This window comes from Lepisosteus platostomus, chromosome 11 (genome assembly GCF_059453375.1).
Source record: "Lepisosteus platostomus isolate fLepPlt1 chromosome 11, fLepPlt1.hap1, whole genome shotgun sequence".
Taxonomy (NCBI): Eukaryota; Metazoa; Chordata; class Actinopteri; order Semionotiformes; family Lepisosteidae; genus Lepisosteus; species Lepisosteus platostomus.
Window position 1 is genome coordinate 43144569 of NC_142621.1, and position 24233 is coordinate 43168801.

Below are 24233 nucleotides of genomic sequence, written 5' to 3' on the forward strand. Positions count from 1 at the left end.
CACTCCCCTAATTTTCAAACAAGTAGTAAGAAACTAAGTTTCTTTTAGTATTTTATCAGTGAGCTTTAAACAGCAGGAAGGGCTTAATCAGGAAATGTCTTTAGAATCATTTGTTTGCATGAAGTAGTTTAACACTTCACAGAAAAGAGATCTCTAAACACATCTCTAATTCACTGTGACACTTAGCAGCAAACACTAAACCTGGAGTAATAGTTCAGGCTTTCATTTTGTGGAGGAGAAAGTGTTGAACTGTTGTTCTTTTTGCAAGTTTTAAAATTTCACTCTTTCACGAGGCTTGGGAAGCAGGTTCAGAAAGAATTTAGGCTGCCAGACGAACACGTCCGATTCTGTTGGATCCTGTCATGATAAAAGGCAGCTTTTGACTGCTGAAGGCTATTCTTAAATCAGGGGGCCTGGAGGTGCAGGAGTTAAAGTGACAGATTGTACAGCGGTACCCCTGTTGTGGCCTGGAGGGGTCACACCTGCCTCGGGCTGCATGTGGCGTGAGCCCGCTTATTTCAGCCCAGTGCCTTCATGCACAGAAATCCACACCACAGCACTGCCACCCAGCTTCGTGCAGTTCAGCAGTCTGGGCTGTGGGAGACCAAGGACAAACCCACAGACCCCGAGAAGGGTCGGGCCTTGGGTGCCCTCCCTGAGCTCCGAGAGGACGCGCTGAGCTGTAACGAGCCCTGTGCGACGGAGAAGAAGAGGCAGGAGTGCAAGCGAAGGAGTCAACCCTTTCCCTAGCCAGACTCCTGCCCACTCTCCACCAGCCGCCTGGGTCCCACTGGAGCTTGCTTTAGTTTCCTAGGCAGTAGTCTACGATTTCCTGATCATACAGCACGGCCATTTGGAAATAAAATACATTTCAAAAGACACTCGTTTTCTGTTGCACAAAACAAAATGAAGCAGGTACATAACGAGAATGGTCCAAATAACCTAATTTGACCTTTCTAAGAGCGCTCCGATAAACCACCCTTATTTCCTTCTTCTGAACCATTTAGAACATTTCACAAATGCCCCCCACCTCAGCAGGACTCATACAGTGCAGGGTTTTATACTGAGATTTTTTAATTTATAACTTTCGTAAGAACGGCAAAATAAAAAAAAAATCACCAATCTTTCATTCAATCAAGGAAAAAAAAAATTATAAGTGAAATTACATTTTCCAGATACTATTTATACATATATACACACAGAGATAATTGACCTGTACAGTTTACACCTGATTCAGATGACAGGCAGAGGTACTGTAGTGTATGGCTTGATAGGAAACATCATTCCTTTCTTTTAAAAAAAATATTTATATATTTATATATATTTACGTCTCTTTAAAAACATCCCTGGAAACATCTAAATGAGGTCTGGAGATTAGCCTGTATCGAATGGTCCATTTCAGACCAGTTCAATCCTCTCTACATGCCCTTTCAGCACATGTGTTATTTTCTTTCCACAACGGACTCCTGGCAACTTAATGTGCTCAAGCCTGTGCCCTACAGGCCGGAGGGCGTCAGAAACACAGCGCCGCACAGAAGCTCCTGGTGATGCTGCTCAGTGCCTTGATTACAGTTAGCGGCCCTAAAAACGGCAAGACCTCAGCTGGAGAAATCCTGCGTCTCCGAACCGGGCTAGTGGCGCGAGAGGCCTAATTCTCTCATGCTCAAGATGTAGGGAGCCAGATCCGACACACAAACGGACATGCCTCCGCTGCGGCGTGTGAGGATGAGATGACAGGTACTTCTTCATTAAGTTGCCCTGTGTACAGTCGGGTGCTTGGAGAGTCTCGTGCGGTTGTCCACGCGGAGCATGTTTCCGAAACCTTGACTGTTGATGATCTCTCCCCTGCTGCGATGCAGACAAACAGTACAACGTGTCCAGGCAGGGGGCGGAGGCCGAGTGTTTGCTGGTGAGGATTCAGGACTCACATCACCTGCAACTGAAGTGCACTTTGGGTACTTTTAGCTACCAGGGTGCAATACCCAAGCCAGGGTCTGAGAAGTGCTAGTGCCGGTCAAATCGAATGCTAATCTTTCTAAAAAGCCGTCAGGTGTGCCGGCAACAGAACCCCGGTCTGCCCGAGAAACTAAGAGTTTTGATCTTGCATCTTTTCCTAAAGGAAATTTTCAGAGCAATTTATTCTTGCAGGAGGAGTGTTAAATGTCATGGTTAAACGTATGACAGTAAATGCTTCATTGCATCCCCTTGGTGCTTCACTGGTTTCATGGGAAACTGCCTGCGTTGCGAACACAAGCCATTCATTCTCAAGAATCTGGCTGAATCCCTCAGCTACTTGCCAGGAGGAAGGTCAGTCCTGGACGCTGTCATCCCTGGGTTGAATCCTAGAGGCCGGGCTGTTCCTGTTGCCCGCCGCTGGCTGCAACAGCCCCACCTACTGCGACGTCCTGAGGTGCCCACTTCTGCCCAGTGCGGCTGAGGAGAACGGCTGGGCTGTGCTGTTCTAACATGGTTATCAAGTGTAGTCGCTCGTGGGGAAGTGGTAGTCATGTTCAGATATTAGCTTGTGTGGCCACACACACATGACATCCATATTGCGTCCTCTCAAAACGTTAGGCGTTCAGACGAATGAACAAGACTGATACACCTCAAGTGCTGACAACGATCCCCAGTGCTCTTTCGCAATGCCCACTTTCAGGACTGTTAATCCAAGGTTGACCAGTTGGGACAGATCCTTCAGCAGCTATGTCAGGAGCCTGAACGGTACCACTAACAGAGGATGGATACGCCCTCAGCGGTGACCAGCTGACCAGATGTAGGGTCATAGGTCCCTGCCAGATAGTAGAGGTCCTGACTGTTGTTGTGCTTCCTGCCACGGCTCAGGTGCTCATACTCCTCCCGGCTCACTACCTGGCACTTGTGGGAGATGGTCTGAACATCGTTCTCATCCTCATGGCAGGACTGGTACAGGGCATGCTGGAACGGGGCAAGAGAAAGACGGGTCTTAGTTTTACTTTCAGCACTTGACAATGTATGAAGAATGGTGATGAGAACGGAACCATGTTTTCTAAATCTCTGTGGCCATGCTCATCATGTGGGGTGCCTGTGTTGCTTCTGATACCATGGCACATGGAAGACAAACATACCAAGGCATACCCCTCATGGCTCTTTTCCAAATTTGGCCATTATCTACCTGAAGTTTCAGGAATGATTACCCCGATTCGGGAGCTGTCAGATCTCCAGATATGCTGTTCGTAATTTTAAAACCTTTTTGTAAACCGGCACTCACATACTCGACGCCTGGCAACTAAGACACCTGAAATGTGTCAAAAGCCCCAGGAAGCCTACCGCACGTCCTGGGATGTGGTCTTACCTTGCCATCCCGGTGTCGCTTGCCCAACTTGGTCTCCTCGGGATGGTAGAACCACTTCACCTTCACCACCATGTTGCTGGCCCAGGACTCCCAGAAGCTCTCGATGCGGCCAATGTAGGGCAGGTGCGGCCGGCCAGCAGAGAGGAACACCGCACAGTCGCCCACGCACACCGTCTCCCGGCCGCGTACTATGGCCTTGTAGAACAGTTTCCGCGCCTTGCCTTTCACGCCGCGTCTCTGCAACACAAAGGAAGCTTAGGGTGAATGGTTTCCCACTGAGCGGTGATTTCAGGCACTATGGAGCAGTTGTGATGCCTCACCTGGGTGGGGTTCCCAGACCATCTCCAGAGCTGCCGTGCTGGCAGGAAAGCCGAGATCTTGGGTCGGTTGTCAACGGACGGCAGCCTCTGTCTTTTGGCCAGATCCTTAGGGTTTTTGGTTGAGGAGACAGAGGAGGGAGTTCTGGGAACCTCTTTCCTTTTCAGCGGTTTGTTGGTGCTGTTGTTGCCGCCGCCCTTGCTGCTAGGGACAGCCATGGCTTTGGCCACAAAGGATCGCTGTGATGGGCCAGAGGGAGGCTCGGGGGGCTGTAGAAGAGCATGATGGGATGATAGGCAGCTCTGCAGTAGCAGTGTGGAACCTTCCTCGTCCTCTGAGCTGTAGGAAGAGTCGTTGTCAGAAGAACACAGGCTGGAGCTGGAAAGCGAACCAGAGCTGGAGGAACTGGAGGATCCCGATGAAGATGAGGAGACGGACAGCCGGGAGAGGAAGCGCCCCGCTGTCCTCAGGCCTCCTGAAGCTGCAGCCAGAGCGGCCCTCCTTTCATCTTCCTCTTCATCTTCCTCGTCCATGTCAGAGTACGAGCTATGGCAGTCACTGTGGCAGTTCAGCCCAAACTCGGTGTACTCCCCCAGGCCCAGGGTAGAAGAAGGTTTGCGTAGCTGTGTGGCACCTTTCAGCAGGAGCTCTGCCCTGGTGCTGCCACTTTTCTTATTGTCCTTGACAAGAAGGATGGGGTGGGAGTATCCCATAGGCGAGGAGATCTCCGTTACTTTGGCCCCAAAGGCCTTCTCCATTCTGTTGCCGTGCCCTGGGGCCCCTAGGAGCAACAAAGCCTTCCCATTCTTGGTCTTGGGAGACGTCACCCCCTCATGGTCAAGTTTGACCAGAAACTCTGCACTCCCTGCCTTCCTACCCTTAAGTCCTGGTTCACTGGGCTTCCTGCCCCTGCTGGCAGGAGTGCAGTCCCTGGGGCTAAGTGACATCATGGAGGGCTGGCTGCCAAACTGTGAGTATCCATTGGCGATACTGCTGAAGGAGTCCACCTCAAAGGAGCTGCTAAAGATGCCTTTGGCAGGGGCAGCTGCTGGGGCAGTGAGGAGGGGGAAGACATCAGCCTCCTTGCCCTTGAGGGTTTTCTTTGGGGTCCCGTTGAGCTGGAACAGGTTGTGAGGAGTCCTCTTCTTGGGAACTGCCACGGCAGGCCAACCAAGGAGCGGCGTGCTAGTCTTACACGGGCCCTCCGACACTGGACTTTTTGTCCCTGAGTTGACGGTTTTTGGTTTGCCTTGAAACGAAAAAGGAAATGCAAGAATGAGAGGCGATTTCTTAAAAAGTGCTCCCGTGAGGGTTGCTAGTCTGTTAGAACCTGTTAGAAACCTTTATAACCTAACACGAGACAGGACGTGGCACAGAACCCTTCCATGAGACCTATCATGTGCAGAATGTTAAGCCCCCCAGTAGAAAAACTAAAGAGATGAGGAGATGCTCATTTTCTTAAGAATACTAAAGTCATGGGGTTTACATGAATGTCCACATTTCTAGCTCCGCAATGGGGAATGAAGCCTTTTTTGTCTCCTCATTTAAGGGTAAAAGACAGGAGAGCCTGTTTACCTGGCTTGGCCTTTGTGGCAGTCTTCTTCTCTGGGCTCCGTGTCCTCTCGTTGTTCTCGGGCCTCTCTGAAGACGTGTCACTTGGCGCAGGTTTCTCTGCTGTGCTCTTCCGGCACCGGCGAGACCCATTGGTGATGAGCAAGGCCGGGGATGGTTCTGTGCCTGTACACAGAGAGACTAGGTGTCAATCCACAGTCACCCCACTCCCCAAGAGCAGAAGTGGAGCAAATGGCATGAGCTTACGAGAAGAAAAATCTCGTCCCGGCGAAGGAATGTGGCAGCCACAGAGAAAGAGGGCAGGGACTTACAATGGATCTGGTAGTCTGGTGGCAGGAGGCGAATGTTGGAAAGGGAGATCCGTCCTCTGTCTCCATCATCAAACTCCACCATGACACTGCCTTCCTTCTCATCCTCAGCAGGACCTCCTGCAGAACGGGCATGGAAACAACAGTGTGAGCCTCATCTCCCAACATCTGGGTGCCATGATGATATGATCAACATGGATACAGATACTGCCTGATGGAACGATGGTTATAGAGAACAAGAGGCTGTTTGTTCCGGTACTCATTGGTTGCATTTTAATGCCTCTCAGTGCAGATCTTTTCTGTACGTCTCAGTCTAAAGACATTGGGTGTTTATGAAATGTCACGCTTCTGTGCCCTCTCACCTCTGCGCACATAGCCTGGGTACAGACAGCGTGATCGCTCGCTCCAGTATGCACAGACTCGGGTACCTGCTGCCAACACAGCTTCAGACTCTGGGCACACATCCAGCACCTGCCAGAAATGCAGAAACCAGGTATTAAATTCCAAGAGATGGTACTAATCATCAAATTGATACTTAACTAGTTAGTTGTCATTAAATCACCAAGAGCACAAAAAATCCCCAAGAGACGAGAGCAAATCATTCAGTCAGTGAAAAATGGACTCAGAAGCACACATACAAGTCCACATACAAGAGCAACACACGTACACAAATACAGAAACAACAGCTGAATAGGAAAAAAGCATTTAGCCTCCTTCATTTGTGATATTGTGGGCTGACTAATATGAGACGGTAGCCCAGAGTTACAAATATTCTACCACAATTTCAGCCCCTTCATCTCTAATCTAAACTCTCGTCAAGTCACTCAGCTCTCATCACCGGGGCACAGTGCCTCTCTGCCCTTATCTTTAGCCAATAATTCAATCCAACCCAGTGTTCAAAGAGACAGGAAATGAGGATGTGTAAATCAGACCTACTAGGCAATAAAAAAATCAGATGAATTAATTGTAGCCTTTCGGCTGCACTCCTGCAGTGCAGGAAGATCGAGAGCATAATGCTTATAGAAGCCGAGAAGCTCTTTCAAGCCGAGTTAAAATATGGTGTACTGGAAAAGGCTTCTAAGGGGGAAGTGCACTCTCTGGCCAGGACCTGTATGTAAAGGTGTTAAATGCAAACAAATGATAAGAAAATTGAAAGACAAGAATATAAAAATTAATAAAACGCAAACAGCTGCAATCTGAACACTGTTTACATAATGGCAATGCACAACCAAGAGTATAGCACTAAGAGATTGAGAGTTAATTGTATTTAATGTGTGTGTTCAAGACAGAGTTTGTGTCTGCATTACTCTGTTAAACCAACAATGCATTCTGTATTTTTGGACCATAAATGGCAAAATATAAATGAATTGTTTAAGATCATGGGATTATATGAGAAAGCAAATGATATAGCGACTGTGTCTATGAATACAAGTGTTGAGTGTCTCCGGTCCTCATGCAAGCATGATGATTGTCTCTGGTCCTTGTGCAAATGTGTTGTTGTCTCTGGTCCTTGTGCCAGCATGTCGACTGTCTCTGGTCCTAGTGCAACTGTGTTGACTGTCTTTGGTGTTCGTACAAGCGTGTTGACTTCTCTGGTCCTTGTGCAAGCCTAGTGCTTGTCTCAGGTCCTCATGGGAGCTGGACCACTGAATACTCTACAGCCTGGTGACTAGCGAGTATAGAGGGTGATTTGCGAAGATCAAAGGAACATGGACCATGGAGCAAGTTGGGAATAAATGTTCCGCTGCCTGGTAATTGGTGAAGATAGTGTGAACAGAACAATCATGGAGTCATGAGTTGTGTGTAGGAGGAAGACACACAGAAGGCCTGGGCCTGTGCTGTCTTTCCTGAGAGGGGAGCCCGGTACAATGATCCCATAGGCAAAAACAGGATATAAGAGTGGAGAAAGACCACAAAAACCCAAAAAACTAGGGTAGCACACTGGCACTGTTGAGTGTGGTGGTGTGTGTGCCAGTGTTTCTCATACTGCTTTTGTGCACGAGCCCGTGTGTAACCTGCTGGTGCTATATGGGGAAGAATGCAGTGAGAGGAGGAGAGGCGATTCAGCTCTGAAATCTGTGGACTTATTCCATAAACTGTGTGAGGTCAACATAGTGGAAATGGGAGGAGGGGTGTGCTGACAGAAACAAGACAAGATCTGCGTTTTCCCATAACCATAAAACGAGTCCGATCATCATTCAATCCAGATGTTAGAATGTTACCTACGCAGTCACTCAGAATGGGATTAAAAAAGAAGATATAAAACACACGCACATCTATCCACAAACAGATGTTTAACTCTAATGACTTGTGCAGATTGCGAGAGGACAGCACCTACCACCCCCGCCAGCATGCCTGTGTTGTAGTACCGGTCCTGCGCTGGGTCTTAGGGGTGGCCACAGAGCGCGGCCGAGAACTGAGCACCTGAGAGGTTCCAGAGGTGGGTGTGTGTGTGTGTGGGGGGGTAGCCAGCAAGGGGAAGGAGATGGATCTGAAGGCGTGGAACTCACCGCTTCCTGCAGCAGCTGCTCGAGGGAGTAGATTCTCGGCCGGTTTCCTCTCTCCCCCTCGATCACGATGCTGTAGCTGAGAGGGGAAAGAAAAAAAAATGTTTTGTTTTCAAAGCCGAGTTCTTCTGCTCGTTTCCCACGTTGGGGAAGGAGCTGGATGGGCGCTCAGGGGTGCTCCGAGAAGGGAACACTCCAGCCCAACATGCTGTTTCGCGTGACTTTGCAACAACAAAATCAGAGGTTAAAGGAAAGGGGAACTTTATTTTCAGAGCGTCAAGCCGGAATCAGCCGAAGGCTGTGTTCGGTTTAAGAAACATGCAAAGCGGAGAACACATCCACAGCCGGTGTGTGACTTTAAGAACGGGTTTAAAATACCTTGCTAAAGCACTGACATGTGATTGACATACCTAAGAGCATTAATGTAAGTATAAACCTGCCTTTGTGCTGGTGATATAAACTGTGAATGTTTACAACAGAAACCACTTTGAATATCCCACTGGTTGTGCGAATGGCATGAGAATGGAGCCGCCGCGCTGTGCACACGGGAAAGCTGAGCCCCGCACGCGGACGGACGTGCTCACATGTCAGGCAGCTGCAGCGTGTGGACGTAGGCGGCGTACAGCAGCTCGTCCTCCTTGGGGATCAACACCTTCAGCCCGTCCACCAGCAGCTCCTTGGCCAGGGTGCAGTTCGGGACGGCTGTTGGGGGCGACAGGGACAAGTGTCACAGTTTATTCTGGGCGGGAGAGTCACCATTCCCCTTCCGTATGGCTCTTCTTCCCTTTCACTGTCGGCAAATAAGCACACGGGGCTCCCTGTACACACAAGGTGTGGGCGTGGCATTTTATTGGCAGGTAATATGCAATGGCGCTCGGATCTCGACAGACAGATGGCCACTCTCGGTAAACTCTTTAAGGAAAGTCAGATAACCCTTCAGCCCAAGGCTCTGCTTCAGTGACTTGAGCAGCAGGCGTTTAACTTTGCGTTTAACAGACTGGCTGAGCCACAGGGGTCCTGACCCCTCTCTCTCACGCTAACCTGGTGGGCTCCTTCGGCTCTGCAGCGGTGCCCCTTGGGGCGTGTGGTCCCCGTCCCCCTCGGAGAAGCTGGTGTCCTCGTCCATCTGAAACCCCTCGTCCGCCGCGAAGCTCTCCAGCAGACGACTGACCGCACGGCCCTTGGACTGAGGAGACGAGACACAGCAGAGGGTCAGCGGTCAGTTCAAACCTGCTGGCACGGTCTCCTCGAATGACCTCTGCAAGCCCTGCAGGTCCTCTAAATGCGACGCAGTTCCTTAGCCGGACACGTAATGCTGTGCAGATCTCAAAGTTATTTCTGTAGCACTAACGGAGATGTACTCCCCGCTTTGTGAAATAAACAGGCAGGTGATCCCAAATGGTACTGACAAGGTTAACCTAAAGGACCACTTCAGGACCAGAAATGAAATCTGCACACATGTGGAAATACAGAGGCCGTGCATTAAGTTAAAAATTGGAAGCATTCTTTTACACAGAGGGTCATGGGGATCTAGATCGAAATGCTCAGGCGTGCTGTAGGAGCAGACACCTCGGAGTCCTTCCAGAAATGGCTAATCGAGGCTCTCCGGGCAGGTCAGCAGCCTGCCCAGCTCCTGCTCTGTCCGCGAGCCCCAGGCTGGGAGAGGCGCGTGCTCTCACCTGTTTGCTGCTGATCCTCTTGCCCTTCACGTTCTCTGGTCTCCGTGCACACTGAACTCCCCCCAGCCAGCCGCCCTTGTCCTGCAGTGACAGAAAACAGCGCTGAGCTGTATGGGCGGCCCACTTCAGGTCTGTTTCCCCAATTTGGTTGAAACTCAAAACGCCAGAGTCGCTGTGTTTAACACCCTCCCCCACCCCGACTCCTCCCGGGAGGTGCTCCTCAGGTCGGCTCACCTTGCTCAGCGCTCTCGGCAGCCCCCCGCTCTTCCGCGTGGCCTTCTTCAGCCTTTCGCTGGGCGTGGGGAGGGCGTGGGGTGCCGCGCCCCGACGGTAAGGGCCCCCAGAGCCCAGCGGCCCCCACAGCTGCTGCTGCTGCTGCCTGGGGGGCCTTTTCCGCTTCCCCCCCTCCTGCTCCCGGGGGCCCAGCCTCCTCTTCACTGCACTGAGAGGGGTGGCCTTGCAGGGCCCACGTTTCCTCACCTTCACCTCCCCGTCGACCCCCGACAGGCGCAGGGCCCCTGGGCGAGAGAGAGGGGGAGACAGGAGCGTCAGCGTCAGCACACAGGCTCACAGCATACAAGCAAGCCTGGGCGGTTTTCCCAGCACAGAGCGAATTTTAGATTTAAACATTCCCACTTAGTAATTCACTTACTTTGGAATAAGAACAGCTTCAGACGCACAATCGTTAAAATTTTTGTATGAAGTTTAATAGTTCTTTAAAAACTTGAAAATAAAAAGCCAACAAAAGTATGTCACCCGCCAACATTTGTTTTAGCCTTTTATTACATCAGTCTTACCCAGAAGCCTCTGTCTCTCCTTCTTGTTCTTGGCTTTTTGATTGGCTTCTAATTTCACGACCGATGAAGGGGATGGACCAATCAGGGCTGAGCTCGGAGGCGGGTCTTTTGAAGGCGGGGCCTTGATGTTGTCATCTCCTTCCTCACTGTCATAGCTACCCTCCTCTTCTTCTGCAAAACAGCAGCAAATGAACAGTCAGGAAACAAGTCACCTCTGATGTCTCTGTTCAGCTGAATTGTTATGACGCTTCAAAGGATATCAGTTTTTAGGCTGGGGGCATTTAATGTGCTGCACATCCATTTTGTGTTTGTTAAGAACACAGCAATGTGGAGTGAGCAAAATGGCAGTGTTGGTCATAAGAACATCAGAAAGGCTACAAATGAAATGAGGTTATTCATGTCATCTAACATGTGTGGTCGCAAATAATTAATCTGAGAATCTCATCCAGCCTGAAATGATTTCTTGAAAGAGGTGAGTATATGAGCTTTAGCAATATGGTGGGGAAGCCTGATCCAATCTCCCACAGTCCTCTCTGGAATAACCTGCCTCGTTTTCTCAGTTCTCTTACCTCCTTATGTGAAACTGCAGACAATTAAGAATTACACTGAGCATCTCTTTGCTTAAAAAATCTGCTCAGAACAGAGCAATCCCCTTAAAGCACAGCACAGGTAATCTGAAAACAGTTTGTGAATCCCAAACGGTATGCATATTTAGCAAGCAGTTGTTTCTTGGGTGAGCCTGTTCCAATTTTCTTTTTATCTTTCTGCCATAAGTGTTTAAATGACTTGTGGGGATTTGAACAGCGGGATTCAGTTTGTTGAAATTACGTTTTTTTCCCCCCGTCTAGTTAGAAAACCGCTGGCGGAGTTTCTTACGAGTTATTATACAGGTGCAGGAGCCCTGCGGTCTGACACTGGTCTGCCGCGCAGAGCTCCCATTCCCTGCTGCAGTGGCAGTGCGTGGAGAAGGGGTCTCACATTCAGGGCAGGGCAGCAACACTACCTCAGCAAAACCATGTCGGATGTCAACACGCTGCTGACACATTTTGTCATTCACAAGAAGCTTGTCGAGACTTTTTCACATGCCTTCGAAATGTGAAAGAGATAACTTGTAGGGCAATTAACAAACGGTTGAGGAGACTCTATACTAGTGACGTACTGACAGCTCTGGTCCCTACGTCGGTCTCATCAGCATGAATAATGTGATCCTAATGCCATGTAAGGACGAGATTTCAAACGTCCAGGGGAAACAGAGAGCTGAGGCGCCCCTGATCACCACGCTGGGAGATATCTGATTTTCAGCCTCGTCGCTCACCCTGCTCCGAGGACTCGCTCTCCGAAGGGGATGTCTCCTTCTCTTCCGCCGCCTCCTGCTTGGGCTTGCCGTTTCCGGCGCGGAGGCTCCTGGCCCTGGGTGGCAGCCGAGCGACTGGCCCCTTCCTCTCCCTCCGCATCAGGAGCACCCTGCCAGCCCAGCCCTCCGGCGCAGCTCGGTCTGCCCTGCCTGCTGGAATGACACAGCAGCAACGTGCTTCACACACGGGGGAAAGGGCTTCCACGAGCCAGCAGCACGAGTGGAGCACACCCCAGCACGTGCCTCAGCTGTCATGCTTGAGCATCAGACGCCACAGCGATCTTCTGTCAATGTAAACTGATGACATCATTGATTGATCAAGACTTGGATGATTAAATGACTTTTTTAACTATGGTGAGCCGGCGTGCCATCCTTTACTTAGCAATCGCCTTTTTGACAGCATAGCCCTGCTGTCCTGGCTACAACCCAGCCCTGTGTTCGGGAAGGAGCGGCTCTTGTTGCCTACCGGTGTCGGTGTGGCCCCCAGCCAGGCCCGCCCGCTTCTCCTCTGCACCGGGGGGCCGCTGGCCTCGACACAGCCGTGGGGGAGCAGCGCTGGGCGTCTGCGTCTCTCTCCGCCGGAACGCGGCCCCCGCTGGGGCCACGCGCTTCGCTTTGGCTTTCTGCTTCAGCTGCGACACCTTCCTGGCCAGCTTGGAGCTGAGCGCCCCCTGGCGGCCACTCTGCTTACCACACCGTGCCTTCATCTGCGTGGGAAGAAGCAGTGGCATGGGAGAGATCGTAGGCAGTTATAATGCCATATTCTCTCAAGCACAAGCGTTACCAGTTGGGAAAAAAATCACCTCTGTACATGCACATCTGGTGTAAATCTACCTTATTTTATTCCGGCATGACCATTCGTACTGCACTCCTGATTTTCAAAGGAGTCCTTTCGACTTTTGCAGATCCATCACTTGCTAAAGGTTTGAACAGGTCTTCGGGTTTTTTATACACGAGTGGTTTGATGAGCAGTGCTTAAAGTCGGCACTGGATTAACCTCGGATGAAGAGTTTAATATCATGCAACAGTCAGGGAAAGACTCAATTAAAGTGAAAGGCTGCTTAGTCTGGCTCCTTGAATGGCAGAAATAGAGTAAAGGGCTAGAGTGCTTTTATAGACACAGTGCTTAGCGTGTTGTATTTCCGCAGGCGTGGACAGGCTGAGACTGGCACCCTGTTCAATGGCACTGACCTGGGTTGAGTTAAGGCGATCGAAGCTCCGATTGGTCAATTTCTTCTTCTTCCTCTGGGTCTCTCCTCCTCGCAGATCCTCACACAGCACATCGAGGCCTGCGCCCAGGGACCTAGCAACAGCAGAGCCAGAGGGGGTTTGTCAGGAGACGGGTAAGAGGAAAACAGGGCACGAGTCACCGTTCTTCAGCTGCACACAACCCTGCTTTCACTCACTGGATTAAATGTCAAGGAAGAATCACCAAACCATACTGTAAACTTCTATCAAAACAAACAACCAGTCACCAGACCACAAATAGCCAAAATATCTCAGGCAGCATTTTCAGCAACTATTCTGCACTAGTGGTCCATCAAAAAGGTTTTCTTGATATCAGGAACTCTAAATTAACGCTTTCTTCCATTATCCGAAAGGGGAACACTCCTGTAAAATCATCCCTTATGTGCACAGCCTGTAGACCAGACGAACTGCAAGCCTGGATTTCCCCAACCATTAAAGCCAAAACTGCAAACTCTTACTTGCATTTCTATTCAAAAAGTCTTTGTTGCCGTGAACTACTGAAAGCATTCTTCCGTGAGCCGACCGAACCTCATCCCTGTTTTGCAGCTTGAACTGGAGCTTCTTTGAGTGAACGTGCCGATACCAGGGCCAAGTTTCTGCTCCGGCCCTTTTCCCGCGGCTCGGCGCTGTGAGCAGGGCCCGAGCCCCACTGGGACAAACGCGAGGTGACAGGGCCGCTCCCCTCTGTCGGATCGGTGCGCGGCTGCCGGGGGTAATCTCACAATGACTAATTAAGACAGGATCCTGATTAGCGAGGTTCGCAGTCTCCCTGGCAGCCTTCAGACAGCTACTCTCCTATGGCTAAGGGCTTATTTTTGCACCCGGCTGCAGAGCGTTACACATGCACATCAGCCGCTAAGCACGAGGTTAACCCCTCGTTACCCCCAGCCCTGTGTGCTCTTAGCACTGCACCCATCCTCCCTTGCTCCCTTCCCCCTGGGGGGTGAGCTCAATGAATTAAACATCCCGGCATGGCTATTCATTAGTACTCCTGACCCACTGCCATTGCTTCCTGGCCACTGACACATCTGCCTCCCCTTAACCGAACACTCCGGCTGCAGATCAGGGGGAGCACACAGCACGCTGGGAGTTTTCACGGCAGAACATGGCACCTGTCTGACACTTTACTAATGAATAGTAGAGCACAGATCTGAGGGCTGAGTACTACTTTAATCAAACCTGTCGGGTTCGTAGCTAAACATGGCTATTTTTTCTTTAAAAAAAAATAATTAAGTAACTGGCTAATTACCCCTAAATCAGTGCCCCATTACTGTGCCGTACTCTTGGACGAAGAGTGTGTAGGCTATTCAAGAGGATACTTCTGGCAAAAATTCTCCCTTCCCGCGGCAAGTGGAAGAAGGTGTGATTCCTACACATGCTCTTTTTGCAGGTTAACAGTGATTTCGGAGTCTTGAGCCAGGATCTCAGCACGTGCCTTGGTTCTTGCTGGCTTCATGCTTTTGGAACACTTCAGTGTAGTCAGTGCTGGACTCTGAATGACTTCACTGGAAAGATTACTTAATTGGGAGGAGCTCACCTGATTTTCAGGTCTCTACTATAAAAGCTATGCAAGACCATGCCTCAGAGCAATGATGGCTACACACTGTCAGTCTGGCCACTCAGAAGTAACTCAAATGTAGCAGGAGGAATGATGCAAGGTACAATTCCACCCTGGCTCTCAGCCATTGTCTGGTCATGCAATGTCTGGGCATCACTGTCACAAGTCCAGACAGCTGGAAGTCGGGGTACAACCCCAAGTTGTTGGTGGTGTGGGGTACAAAAGACTTTACACAGTCAGGACTGAGGTGGTCGATCAAAGCGAGCCGGAGAGGGCTGCTGATGGTGCAGAAGTGGTGTGCAGGCAATGCTTCCTTCCTTGCCATGTGGCGTCCTGACTCACTGGTTCCAACTCACTGGTTCACTCTTCCAGCATTTGCTGGGCTTATTTTCCATTTGGTGAGGTTGTTGTCTGGATGTGAAATTCCACAGGCGAATGTGTATTGTAATTTGCCCCGGGTAAAGATGTCAAAGTTCCAGAAATCTAACCACGCTTAGCTGTGTGTAATCATTGTGACCTTTTTTTCTATGAACTGCTCTAAAATGTCATCTCGGTCTGTGTAGAACTCAATAAAGCTTTTACCTGTATCATTTTATCATATTTATCATACTTTTTACAGCTAACTGAGCACACTATGTCTGATTTGCTACAGCATTTACAATATGTGTTTATGCAGAACCTATCATCATAATGACTTGAAGGCACATTAAAAAAAGCACATTTTTATTATTGTATTCATTTAATTTTCTGAAAAAAAATGAAAATGGATGGATCAGAGCTCCTAATATTAACGCTAAGTCCAACCTTTTAGCCTAATTTTAATCCTATATCCCTTTATTTTTAAGACACTGCAAAGGTCAGGTTCACTAAACACTATAAGAATAATAACAAGATTAGAATATGATAACTGGCCAGCAGCTGTACAGTAGAAAAACAGGTTAAAAAATACTGTGCTGTGTGTCAGAATGTGGCTTTTACAGAGCTCTAAGAACGTGGTACAGCATTCGAGAAGCAGGGTTTAGGGGAACAGTGCTGCCAATAATCCTGTTACCCCCACATCCCATCCCCCGGGCCACAGGGTGACTGGGAAGCTGAACGGAAATGGGGCAGGAAGAAAGCAAAATCCCGGAGGAGCCGGCTGACCTGAGCCCCCGGACTGGATCAATAAACACTGACCTCTATCGACTGGGCCCGCGGCGTCTCTACGGGTCCTGCCGCCCAGCCCAGTCCTAATCTCCTGCATAACACTCTCGTAACCTGCACGTCCTCAAACACGCCGGATTTTAAATAGCTAATGATAGGTGTTGGCTGACTGCTGTTTTTTTTCCTAAAGGAAAGCCTAGGCAGTGTATATGAGAAGGAGACACACAGAGACCAGTGCAGCCCAAGTGGGTGAATCCTACACCCTCCTTTCTAGGTTTTCCAAAGCAAAACATGACAGTTGATGTTTAAACCGACACCTTTTCATGGTGGAAGCGTGGAGCTCAGTGTCCCTGGCTGTTCAGTGAAGGTAAAATAAATACACTGAAGCAGAATTCTTTACAACAAAATAAATCGGATTCTCTTTCTTCCTTAGCTGTCGGAGAGCTGCAATATCATTTTTTTCAGCAATGATTTCTAACTCTTTTGTGCTTGCTGACTGTACACTCCCTCCCCCCCTGTGCAAGTTATTCCCATGTCCTGAATCGCTGTGCACGTGCAGCCCATGCTCATTTTATTTGCAGTGATCTAGAAAAAGAAAGCATGAAACCAGGAAGCTGAGGACGCCGCAGATCTCAGCGCCAGGCCCCCCACCTGCGCCCCACACCCTTCAGCCACTCAAGAGTCTGTCTACACTGACCAGCACCCTCTGCGCTGACCTTTCACTCTCCTGACCTCATGCAACTCCAGAGCCAAATGTCAGCCTCGTGTCACATTCCTTCTGCCGGTGAGCCGCAGGCAGTCTTCACCATTTCCCCCCCTTCAGCCCATTTCAGAACTGATTAGGAGAAAACAGTCCCCATTTTTTCTGTAGGTTAGCCGGGTCTCCATTTGGTCTCATACAAAGAGAGCTTAATTCAATATTCCCAGCGTCAGCAAGTCACATACCTTCACAGAGAGAGGGATATCTGCGCCTTTCAGACTTGCCATCTGACTTTTTTACAGTGCTGATGTCAACAACTACAAAACAAACCCTTAATTAAAGGGATCTAAGATATGTAGACCTAGCATGGGGAAAGTAATTGCTCATGTGCAAAAGCAGAGTAAATTAGAGCTGTTTTTAGTGCTTGGGTCCTTTTTTTCAGCACCACTGCTTTAGGAGTGGACATGACAGCCTTTTGATGTTTTCACGTTTTCTCAGCACGTTATCACTCAAATCGATATCCTATTCCTCAAGCACAGCGAACAAGTCTGTAAAGTGGAGAGCAGTAAGTGTCAAAAGATTTATGCAGAGTATAAATAAAGCTATAATTGTAATAAAAGAAATCTAGAATGGAAAGAGGGGTTTAAATAGCTGTGTAGCAAAAAGGTTCAGCAGTTTACTTCCTAAGCTTCCTTACTTCCTGTGTGGTAGAAACAGGCCGAAGTGCTCAGCCTTCACAGTCAGCTGGCTGTGCCCTGGCGCCGAGTCCGCCATGCTCGTCCCGGCCCAGTTCACAACCAGGTTTCTTGTTCATTCAGGAATTAGGAACAAGGCTGGGGAGAGGCAGGCTGCCACTGAATACCGCGCCCCTCCCCCACCCTCACGGTTGCCGTTCCCTCTCGGCGTGACCTTTGACCCCTCCACCATCTTTGACCCCCTCCACCATCTTCGTTCAACACCCACCCACCACTGTCACACAGCAAAGAACTATCCATCTTACACCTATGAGCTTACCCAGCACCACTACCTGGAGACCGGCTCCCACAGCTGGGAGCTTTCAATAGGAGTTTTTCAAACTTACTCTTATGTAAAAAAGTGTGTCTTTAAAAAAGTCTTTTTATTGACACTCAGATAATCCCTTTACTACTCTTTCCACAAGAAATGAAGTTTTTGAAAGCTGCTTTTTCTTGCTCTGAAAAGCATGTGACCAGTTCCGGTTGTCTCTTTTCCCCATAAAACACTGTTTGAAACGCAGCGGTCAGTGTCAGGGGTGGGCTAACCTGCTTCTTCAGTGAAAACTTCGGGCAAATACTACAAGTTCTGGGACAGGGAGAGGCTTTTTTCTGAAGATTTTTTCTACATTTCTCAGTCTTACAAGAGGGAGGCTTGGTAGTGCAGTGGCTAGCACTGCTGCCCTGGACTACTGGGTTCTGTTCCTTGGGTGCAGTGTGTGTGGAGTTTGTATGTTCTCCCCAAGTTTGTGCCAGATTTCCTCTGGGTGCTCCGGTTTCCTCCCACAATCCAAAGACGTACTGGCAGTCTAACTGGCTTCTGGGAAAACTGGCCCTGGAGTGAGTGTGTGCGTGTCTGTGTTTGTCAGAGCCCTCCTAGACAGGGTGTACCCTTGTTGCGCTGGTTGCTTGTGGGATAGGCTCTGTCTCCCCCGTGACGCTGAATTGTATGAAATGGTTAGAAAACGAATGGATGGCCTTACAAGATAAAACGAGCACGTCTATGAGGCGAAACCAGAAGAGGACAAGACACCACGCTCCATCTGCGGAGTGTGTAAAAAAACTCTGAGAACTACTCAGCGTACTGCAGCAATAAATCATTACTAAGAGCTATATTACTGCCAGAGTTGTTTTAGTAGAAGTAGCTGTTTGTTTGCCTTCAGGTTTATTAATTACAGAAATAAGTATAGTATCAGTCATTTAGCTGCAATTACGCTCAAACCTGAGTTCCTAATTAGTCAGGGACTAAATTTAGGGCGCAGTTATAAAACTGGAAATTTTGTTAATCAGGTGGAGGAACTTGGTCTGACTGAAAATATTAAAATTGCACAACAAGATGTAAACAAAGGCGGGTTTTCAAGGAGTAAACACATTAATCAAAATGATAACCGAACTCTGACTTCACTGAAGCGTTTTACTGCTGAGTTTTATCATATTAATATCACCAGACCTCTCGGGTCAGGAGGTGTTTCAACTCTTCCACATAATCAATGGGACTTATAAATATGATTAATGGGTTGGCCCCTCGCACTGATTATTCCTTTAACTTTCCTAATTTAAACGAATATGAGGGTTCCTACAGAACGGACGTGAACTCGGGGTGACGTGCGCTGCCACCTGTGAATCCCTCTGTGCCGGGCTCTGCCCTAACGATGCTCAGAGTTGCCGCAGACACCCTACACTGGCAGCGTGAAGAACAGCATTGGGCCGGGGCAGAACAGCCTGCAATTTAATTTGAAAAAAGCGTGCAACTAAACTTGACGGATAATTTGTGCGCAAAAAAAAGGAACAGAATAAACTGCGAAGGATACAGTTCGGTCCAGAAAACCCACTTTTAGGTCCAGTTCCCATAACACAATAAGCTCTGCCTGACAAGCAGATTTACTTCCGCTCCGTGGATCCACGTGATCACCCTTTCATCACCATGGGGCCACAGAGGGACTGGCGTCGGGAACTCAGCAGGTTTTTGTGGGAGACGTGCCGCCCCTGACAGGCAGGGGGGTACAGGTAAGCAGTTCCTTAGAAACTTCCCCTGCCCTGACACACTGGCTGTGCCCTTCCCAGAGGGCCCTGTCTGCACCGCCGTGGGCCAACGCACTCGTTCGCAGCGTTAAAAATCACTGCGACTGCTCAGGAACATGCGCGAGTAAACCCTGAGTCAAGGACTTTCTGCGGGACGGGCAGGGAAACACGCAAGAGGCAAGGGCGAAGGAACGGGTTTAAGACTGAGACCCGGAGTCGCTGCTTCACGCATGAGAAATGTGCGCCTCTAGAGCACGCTAACCACCACATGGTGGAATCTCATAACCTGGAACCTTTCAAGACACGACGGCTTGAGATTGCGCGATCAATCAGCTACTGGCAAGCAAACGATCCTGATAGACAGAGCTGCCTCTTCCCGCGCGTAGCGGGTTTAGTGAACTCGCCAGTCACACACAGAGAATGACACCTCTAGGTGCTCCCATCTTCCTTCTGAATGCACACACTTAGAGAAGCCCTGCGATTTTAATTCCTGTTTACTCTCGTTTAACAGAGTATGGAAACCTATTCTGGTTGATTAGAGACACTAAGTGCGCTGCAAGCGCTCACTCACACCACTGTTTTAGATGCACAGATCCATAGTTCCTTAATGACCTGATCTTTAAATGCGATCAGTGGAGGGGGAGTGTGTAAAATGTGATTCACCGATGCTTGTCGTGCCTCCTTAGTGGCAATTACAGCGGCGATCACTTACCCAGCCAAGCCCAGCCATGAATCAGGGCTTCCCAGTCCACAGCTGGTATGTAATGAGACCAGCTAAATATTTCAAGACTGGAACACAAACAGCACACAACTAATCTCCCTTCGCACTACCTTGCTTCCCTGTCCGTCTTTAGAAGAACAACAGTGATGTGCACATCCTGACATGCCACCAGGGCTCTTAAATTCAAAAGGAGAGTCCAAAGAGCTATAACCATGGTGGCAGGTCATTTCAGGTCATGTCGTGTGGGCAGGCAGGAACACGGCTTTCTCGGCTCAGAGCGCAGGGACTCACCTGACTCTCCTTGGGGCCTCTGCCGTGACCACCGTCCCTCCCGGGGCACACTTCCGCTTTCGGGGCCGCCCCGGGCCGCGCCGGGCAGGGCTGCGAGACGTTTCTTCTTTCCTGGAAGGGGGAGTGGGGAGTTGGGACAGTCTGAGCAGAGGACCGGAAGAGGGGCCGCCCGACTGACAAAGCACTCTCCGCTCACTTCCAAAGATCCAGCAGAGATTCCAATAGCAGATTTAGGTGAGAGCTGAACCCAAGGCACTGTACAGCACTTCAAAACCAATCCCAAATGGATCTTTGTGAAGGTCTGGTAAATTTACTATAGCATTTTAGCTCTTTTGTTTTGGTTTCCCCACAGTTTTCTGGTGGGACTACTAACAATTTTACTATAGTTTACTACAACAAACCACAGGAATACCACGATTTACCATATAAATGTTTCTAGTTTCTCGGTATAGTGAACTACATTTCCAGAAGTACTCTCCCATTCCACTGCAGTAAAGCACAGTGAAGGCCTGCTGAAACTACGGTAAAACCACGGCCTCACTGCAACATTACTGGAGCAGATATACCAAGGAAAACCTTCAGTGGCAAAGTCTGGAGATGTGAGGAGTTACTTGTTGACCACGCCATGTGCAATTAGCTCATGTATATGACGTGTTTGTTCCCAACTTGAAAGCATTGTCAGGGGACAATTTGAAACACTCTGACAAAGCCCCCTCAGCTGAACAGCAGACAAGTTCGCGTTTCTGTATTTGCTAGAACAGGGAAGCTGTGCTCACTGGTGGTCGTGTTTCCTCTGCAGCTTGGCCAGCTCTCTCTGCTTCTCCTTGTAGCGCCTCTGCAGCTCTGCCAGCCTGACCCGCATGGCCAGCTCCTGCCCATCCATGGTCTCCATGGCAACTTTCACCGGGCACACCTGGAGGGGAGGACACACAGCCAGCGTCAGAGCCCGGGGCGCAGTCTCGGACACGCGACACAACAGGCCGACACTGACCCCGCAGAGCCGGACAGACAGCCTGTTCAGTTCAGGGTGCTGACACAGTCGAAATGACATGAAAATCCTTCCCAAGGCGGATCAGTGCAAAAAGGGGAACTGATCAGGGCGTGCAGGTGATTCTTGCCTGAGAATCCAAGGGAAACACCAGCACTTTCGGTCTCTGTAGTGGATCCAAAGAGATACTGTTCCACTATCTAAAAGGAGCTTTTGATTTTGAAGTCCACTGAAGACTTAGGAAAGGTTTTGAACTGATTTTTATATATATATAGTGTAAAGAAGTGTGCCTATGCCTGAAGGTATTTAGATCAGAGTTTCAATGTTTCTCGTTCTGCACAGTTTCGCTCTTTATCGTCGTGGTTGTGCCACTCCGGTGCTCACCGGTTCATGTCGCGGAGTCCAGCTGCACTTCCTGCGCAGGTTGAGAGCCCGGCGGACCGGGCAGTGCCGCTCCGTACCCGGCCTGCCCACCTCCAGGGGGCTGAGCTCCAGAGACCGCGCCGCTGCCAGGGTGGCCAGGCTCTGCAGGTCAAAGGTCAAGAGCTCCTCTCCTGTACAGCACAAAGAAAACATTTACTTTTAATTACCCCAGGAGACACCCAGAGCTGGGGGGGGGGGGGGGGAGGGGACTGAGGAGGTGGGGTGGACACAGCAATTCGGGAAAGTAAACATTTACTGAGTGCTGCAAGCTGGCTTTTGTTAAAAAGCCCACATGTTTCTAAACTGCATAATTTGCCACTGCCCTTCTGCATGCAGAAAGGCATGGTTTTTGGGATTAATTTTTTTTCCTTAAACAAAGCTTTCATTGCTATTTATCTCGATCCATCAAAACACTTTCAGAAAGATGTTTAAAACACAGGCAGAAAACCGAAACTTTCATGCATCACTGTCTCCCTAAGGTAATAATTCTGTGACTGTGTCGCCTAATGGGATTAAACAAACGAGAAATGTGTGATTTCCTGCTCTATTTTTTTCCTTTTCCCTTAAAACAAAGCCTGACAAGAACAGGTTTTTCGTGAACACGCTTGAGAGTGTTCGCAACCACGGATGTGTGACTTGAGCTTGTAAGCAAATGTGCACAAGTCAGAATGCGCAAACTGATGCCAGTCAGTAGAAGCCATTCATGCACAAGCCAGCGACGCAGGGCACACTGAATGCATAGTTTCCTCAGCATCTCTTTCATACAGTCAACAATGATGATAGCTATTAACTAGGAGCTTATCTGTGTGCCCTCACCCAAGCGAGCAAGGAGCCCTGCAAGAGAAAGGTTGCTTTGCATTTATCACTGTCATTAAGACAGCAGTCTCGCTCACAGGCCCAGCAATCAAATGAGCCTTGAATATTCATGGCAGCCCAGGCTGGCCCCCTGGACACACCGGAGATTATACAGCGCTCTGCTGAATTACAGGCATGTTATGTTCTCAGCTTTCTGCAATCACTCCAGCCTGACTGCGGCGTCAGGCAGTGAAGAGAGGGCGAGAGTGAGAGAGAGAGAGGAGGGACGGACTTGTGGGAGCAAAGTAGCTATTGAGCGATCTATTTATTCTCAAACATGCCCTCACTGCTGACGTGGAAACGGTCCAATCTGCAGAGCCGTAACCCAAAAAGAAAGGAACAAAAATGAGAAGGAAAAACGGACTTCCCCCTGCATTGTGAGTGCACAATCGGGAATGGGCACAGACCCTCGTGTAGGAGGGAGCAGACACAATAAGCAGTAAGTAGGCGCTGGGTTGTTTGACCACAACTGTTCTACCAAACTGCTGGAGCTCAGGAAACCCTGAAACCCTTTTCACTGGCAAGATTGAAAAAAAACAACAACATTTGAGCACATCCCAGGCAGAGTCAGAGCAAACAATGTATTGGTGGTATGTGAGCCTAGCTTTTAGCCCCTGTGCCCTCATGGACAGGTCAAGGTGAGACAAAAACCTGAAAATGTGGGGTGGGGAAGCAGGAGATGAAGCAGCCACCCTGTGCTTCGGGAGTATTTAAGCTCCAGCTGAAGCACAGCTCTCATCTCCGAGCACCACAGGCACCCCGACTTCTGCTCTCGCGCTGAACAGACCTCCGGGGAGGGTGATGGGAGTGCGGTCAGGGCTGCGTGTGTCCTTTATCGGAGAGGTCCGATGATGCCAGTCGGCTGTGATGTCAGCGTCTGGCCAGGTAGAGTTTCCTCACCTGGCTGACATGACCTCTCCTGAATTAGCAGCTATGGTCTGGCCAGGATCAATGCCTTCCTCCTAGCGCCAGAGCTCTTGAGACCAAGCGAGCTGAGCTGACTGAGCAGAGAGAGACCATTACATCATGAGAGCCGTAGGAAAGGAGGGGAGGCTGCAGGATGATTAAAAGCTGTGGTAACAGGACCAGGGAAGTCTCAGGGGAGACTGTACTTCATTCTGGGGCATGATGGAGGAGCACAGAGACCGCTGAGGTGAGGAACACACAGACTAAAATCCCAGATTAAAATCGTCTACTGCCAAAGCGTAGAGCAGAGATTTTTCACTATGGAACACATTAAGTGAAATCTACTTATGTTGGTTTGTGTTTTTGTCTGGAAATTGAATAATTAAGTTCTGGCCGTTCTGTGTTTGTTTGTTTTTTTAACGTGGACAGGGGAAGGGAATTTTCGGTTTTACATTCGCGTATCTCTATTTTGTGCGCACAAGATTTACTTCCCAACGACAGGAAAGAAGTCTGAAACAAACACTGTTACATGAAAAAAAAGCTTCTTTGGGGATTACTGAAAAGGCTTCAGGATGTTCACATAAATAAAAACCTTCTTTTGCATTCAGAAAACAATGCCCCTGAATAGAAAAACTTTAAAAGGCATTTTAAACAATGGAGCCTAATTAGGAAGCTAATACTCATGAGTCAATGAAACATCATCTGTTTTTTCAACTAAATGAATTTCACTCTCACCATACTTCTCAGGAGGAGTTTAAGAAAACAGCCGGGGCCTTTGTTA

General features: G+C 49.3%; 1 protein-coding gene across 7 annotated transcripts in view; it reads right to left on the minus strand.

The window, feature by feature from the left end:
- Nucleotides 1–255: 255 nt before the first annotated feature.
- Nucleotides 256–24233, minus strand: part of bahcc1b (BAH domain and coiled-coil containing 1b) — a 116232-nt gene continuing 92254 nt past the window's right edge. For 6 of the 7 annotated variants that reach the window (XM_088599851.1, XM_088599852.1, XM_088599849.1 and 3 more), the window contains 18 exons: nt 21653–21822; nt 21057–21193; nt 20281–20391; nt 13058–13169; nt 12333–12573; nt 11828–12019; nt 10513–10683; nt 9950–10233; nt 9716–9796; nt 9078–9222; nt 8621–8738; nt 8040–8115; nt 5892–6000; nt 5533–5649; nt 5225–5386; nt 3652–4898; nt 3332–3568; nt 256–2934 (listed from right to left, as the gene is read on the minus strand). In XM_088599851.1, coding sequence (XP_088455977.1) covers nt 2728–2934; nt 3332–3568; nt 3652–4898; nt 5225–5386; nt 5533–5649; nt 5892–6000; nt 8040–8115; nt 8621–8738; nt 9078–9222; nt 9716–9796; nt 9950–10233; nt 10513–10683; nt 11828–12019; nt 12333–12573; nt 13058–13169; nt 20281–20391; nt 21057–21193; nt 21653–21822 — 3917 coding nt within the window. In that variant the 3' untranslated portion in view covers nt 256–2727. The remainder of the gene's footprint in view (nt 2935–3331; nt 3569–3651; nt 4899–5224; nt 5387–5532; nt 5650–5891; nt 6001–8039; nt 8116–8620; nt 8739–9077; nt 9223–9715; nt 9797–9949; nt 10234–10512; nt 10684–11827; nt 12020–12332; nt 12574–13057; nt 13170–20280; nt 20392–21056; nt 21194–21652; nt 21823–24233) is intronic. The other variant, XM_088599853.1, reaches the window with a different exon arrangement.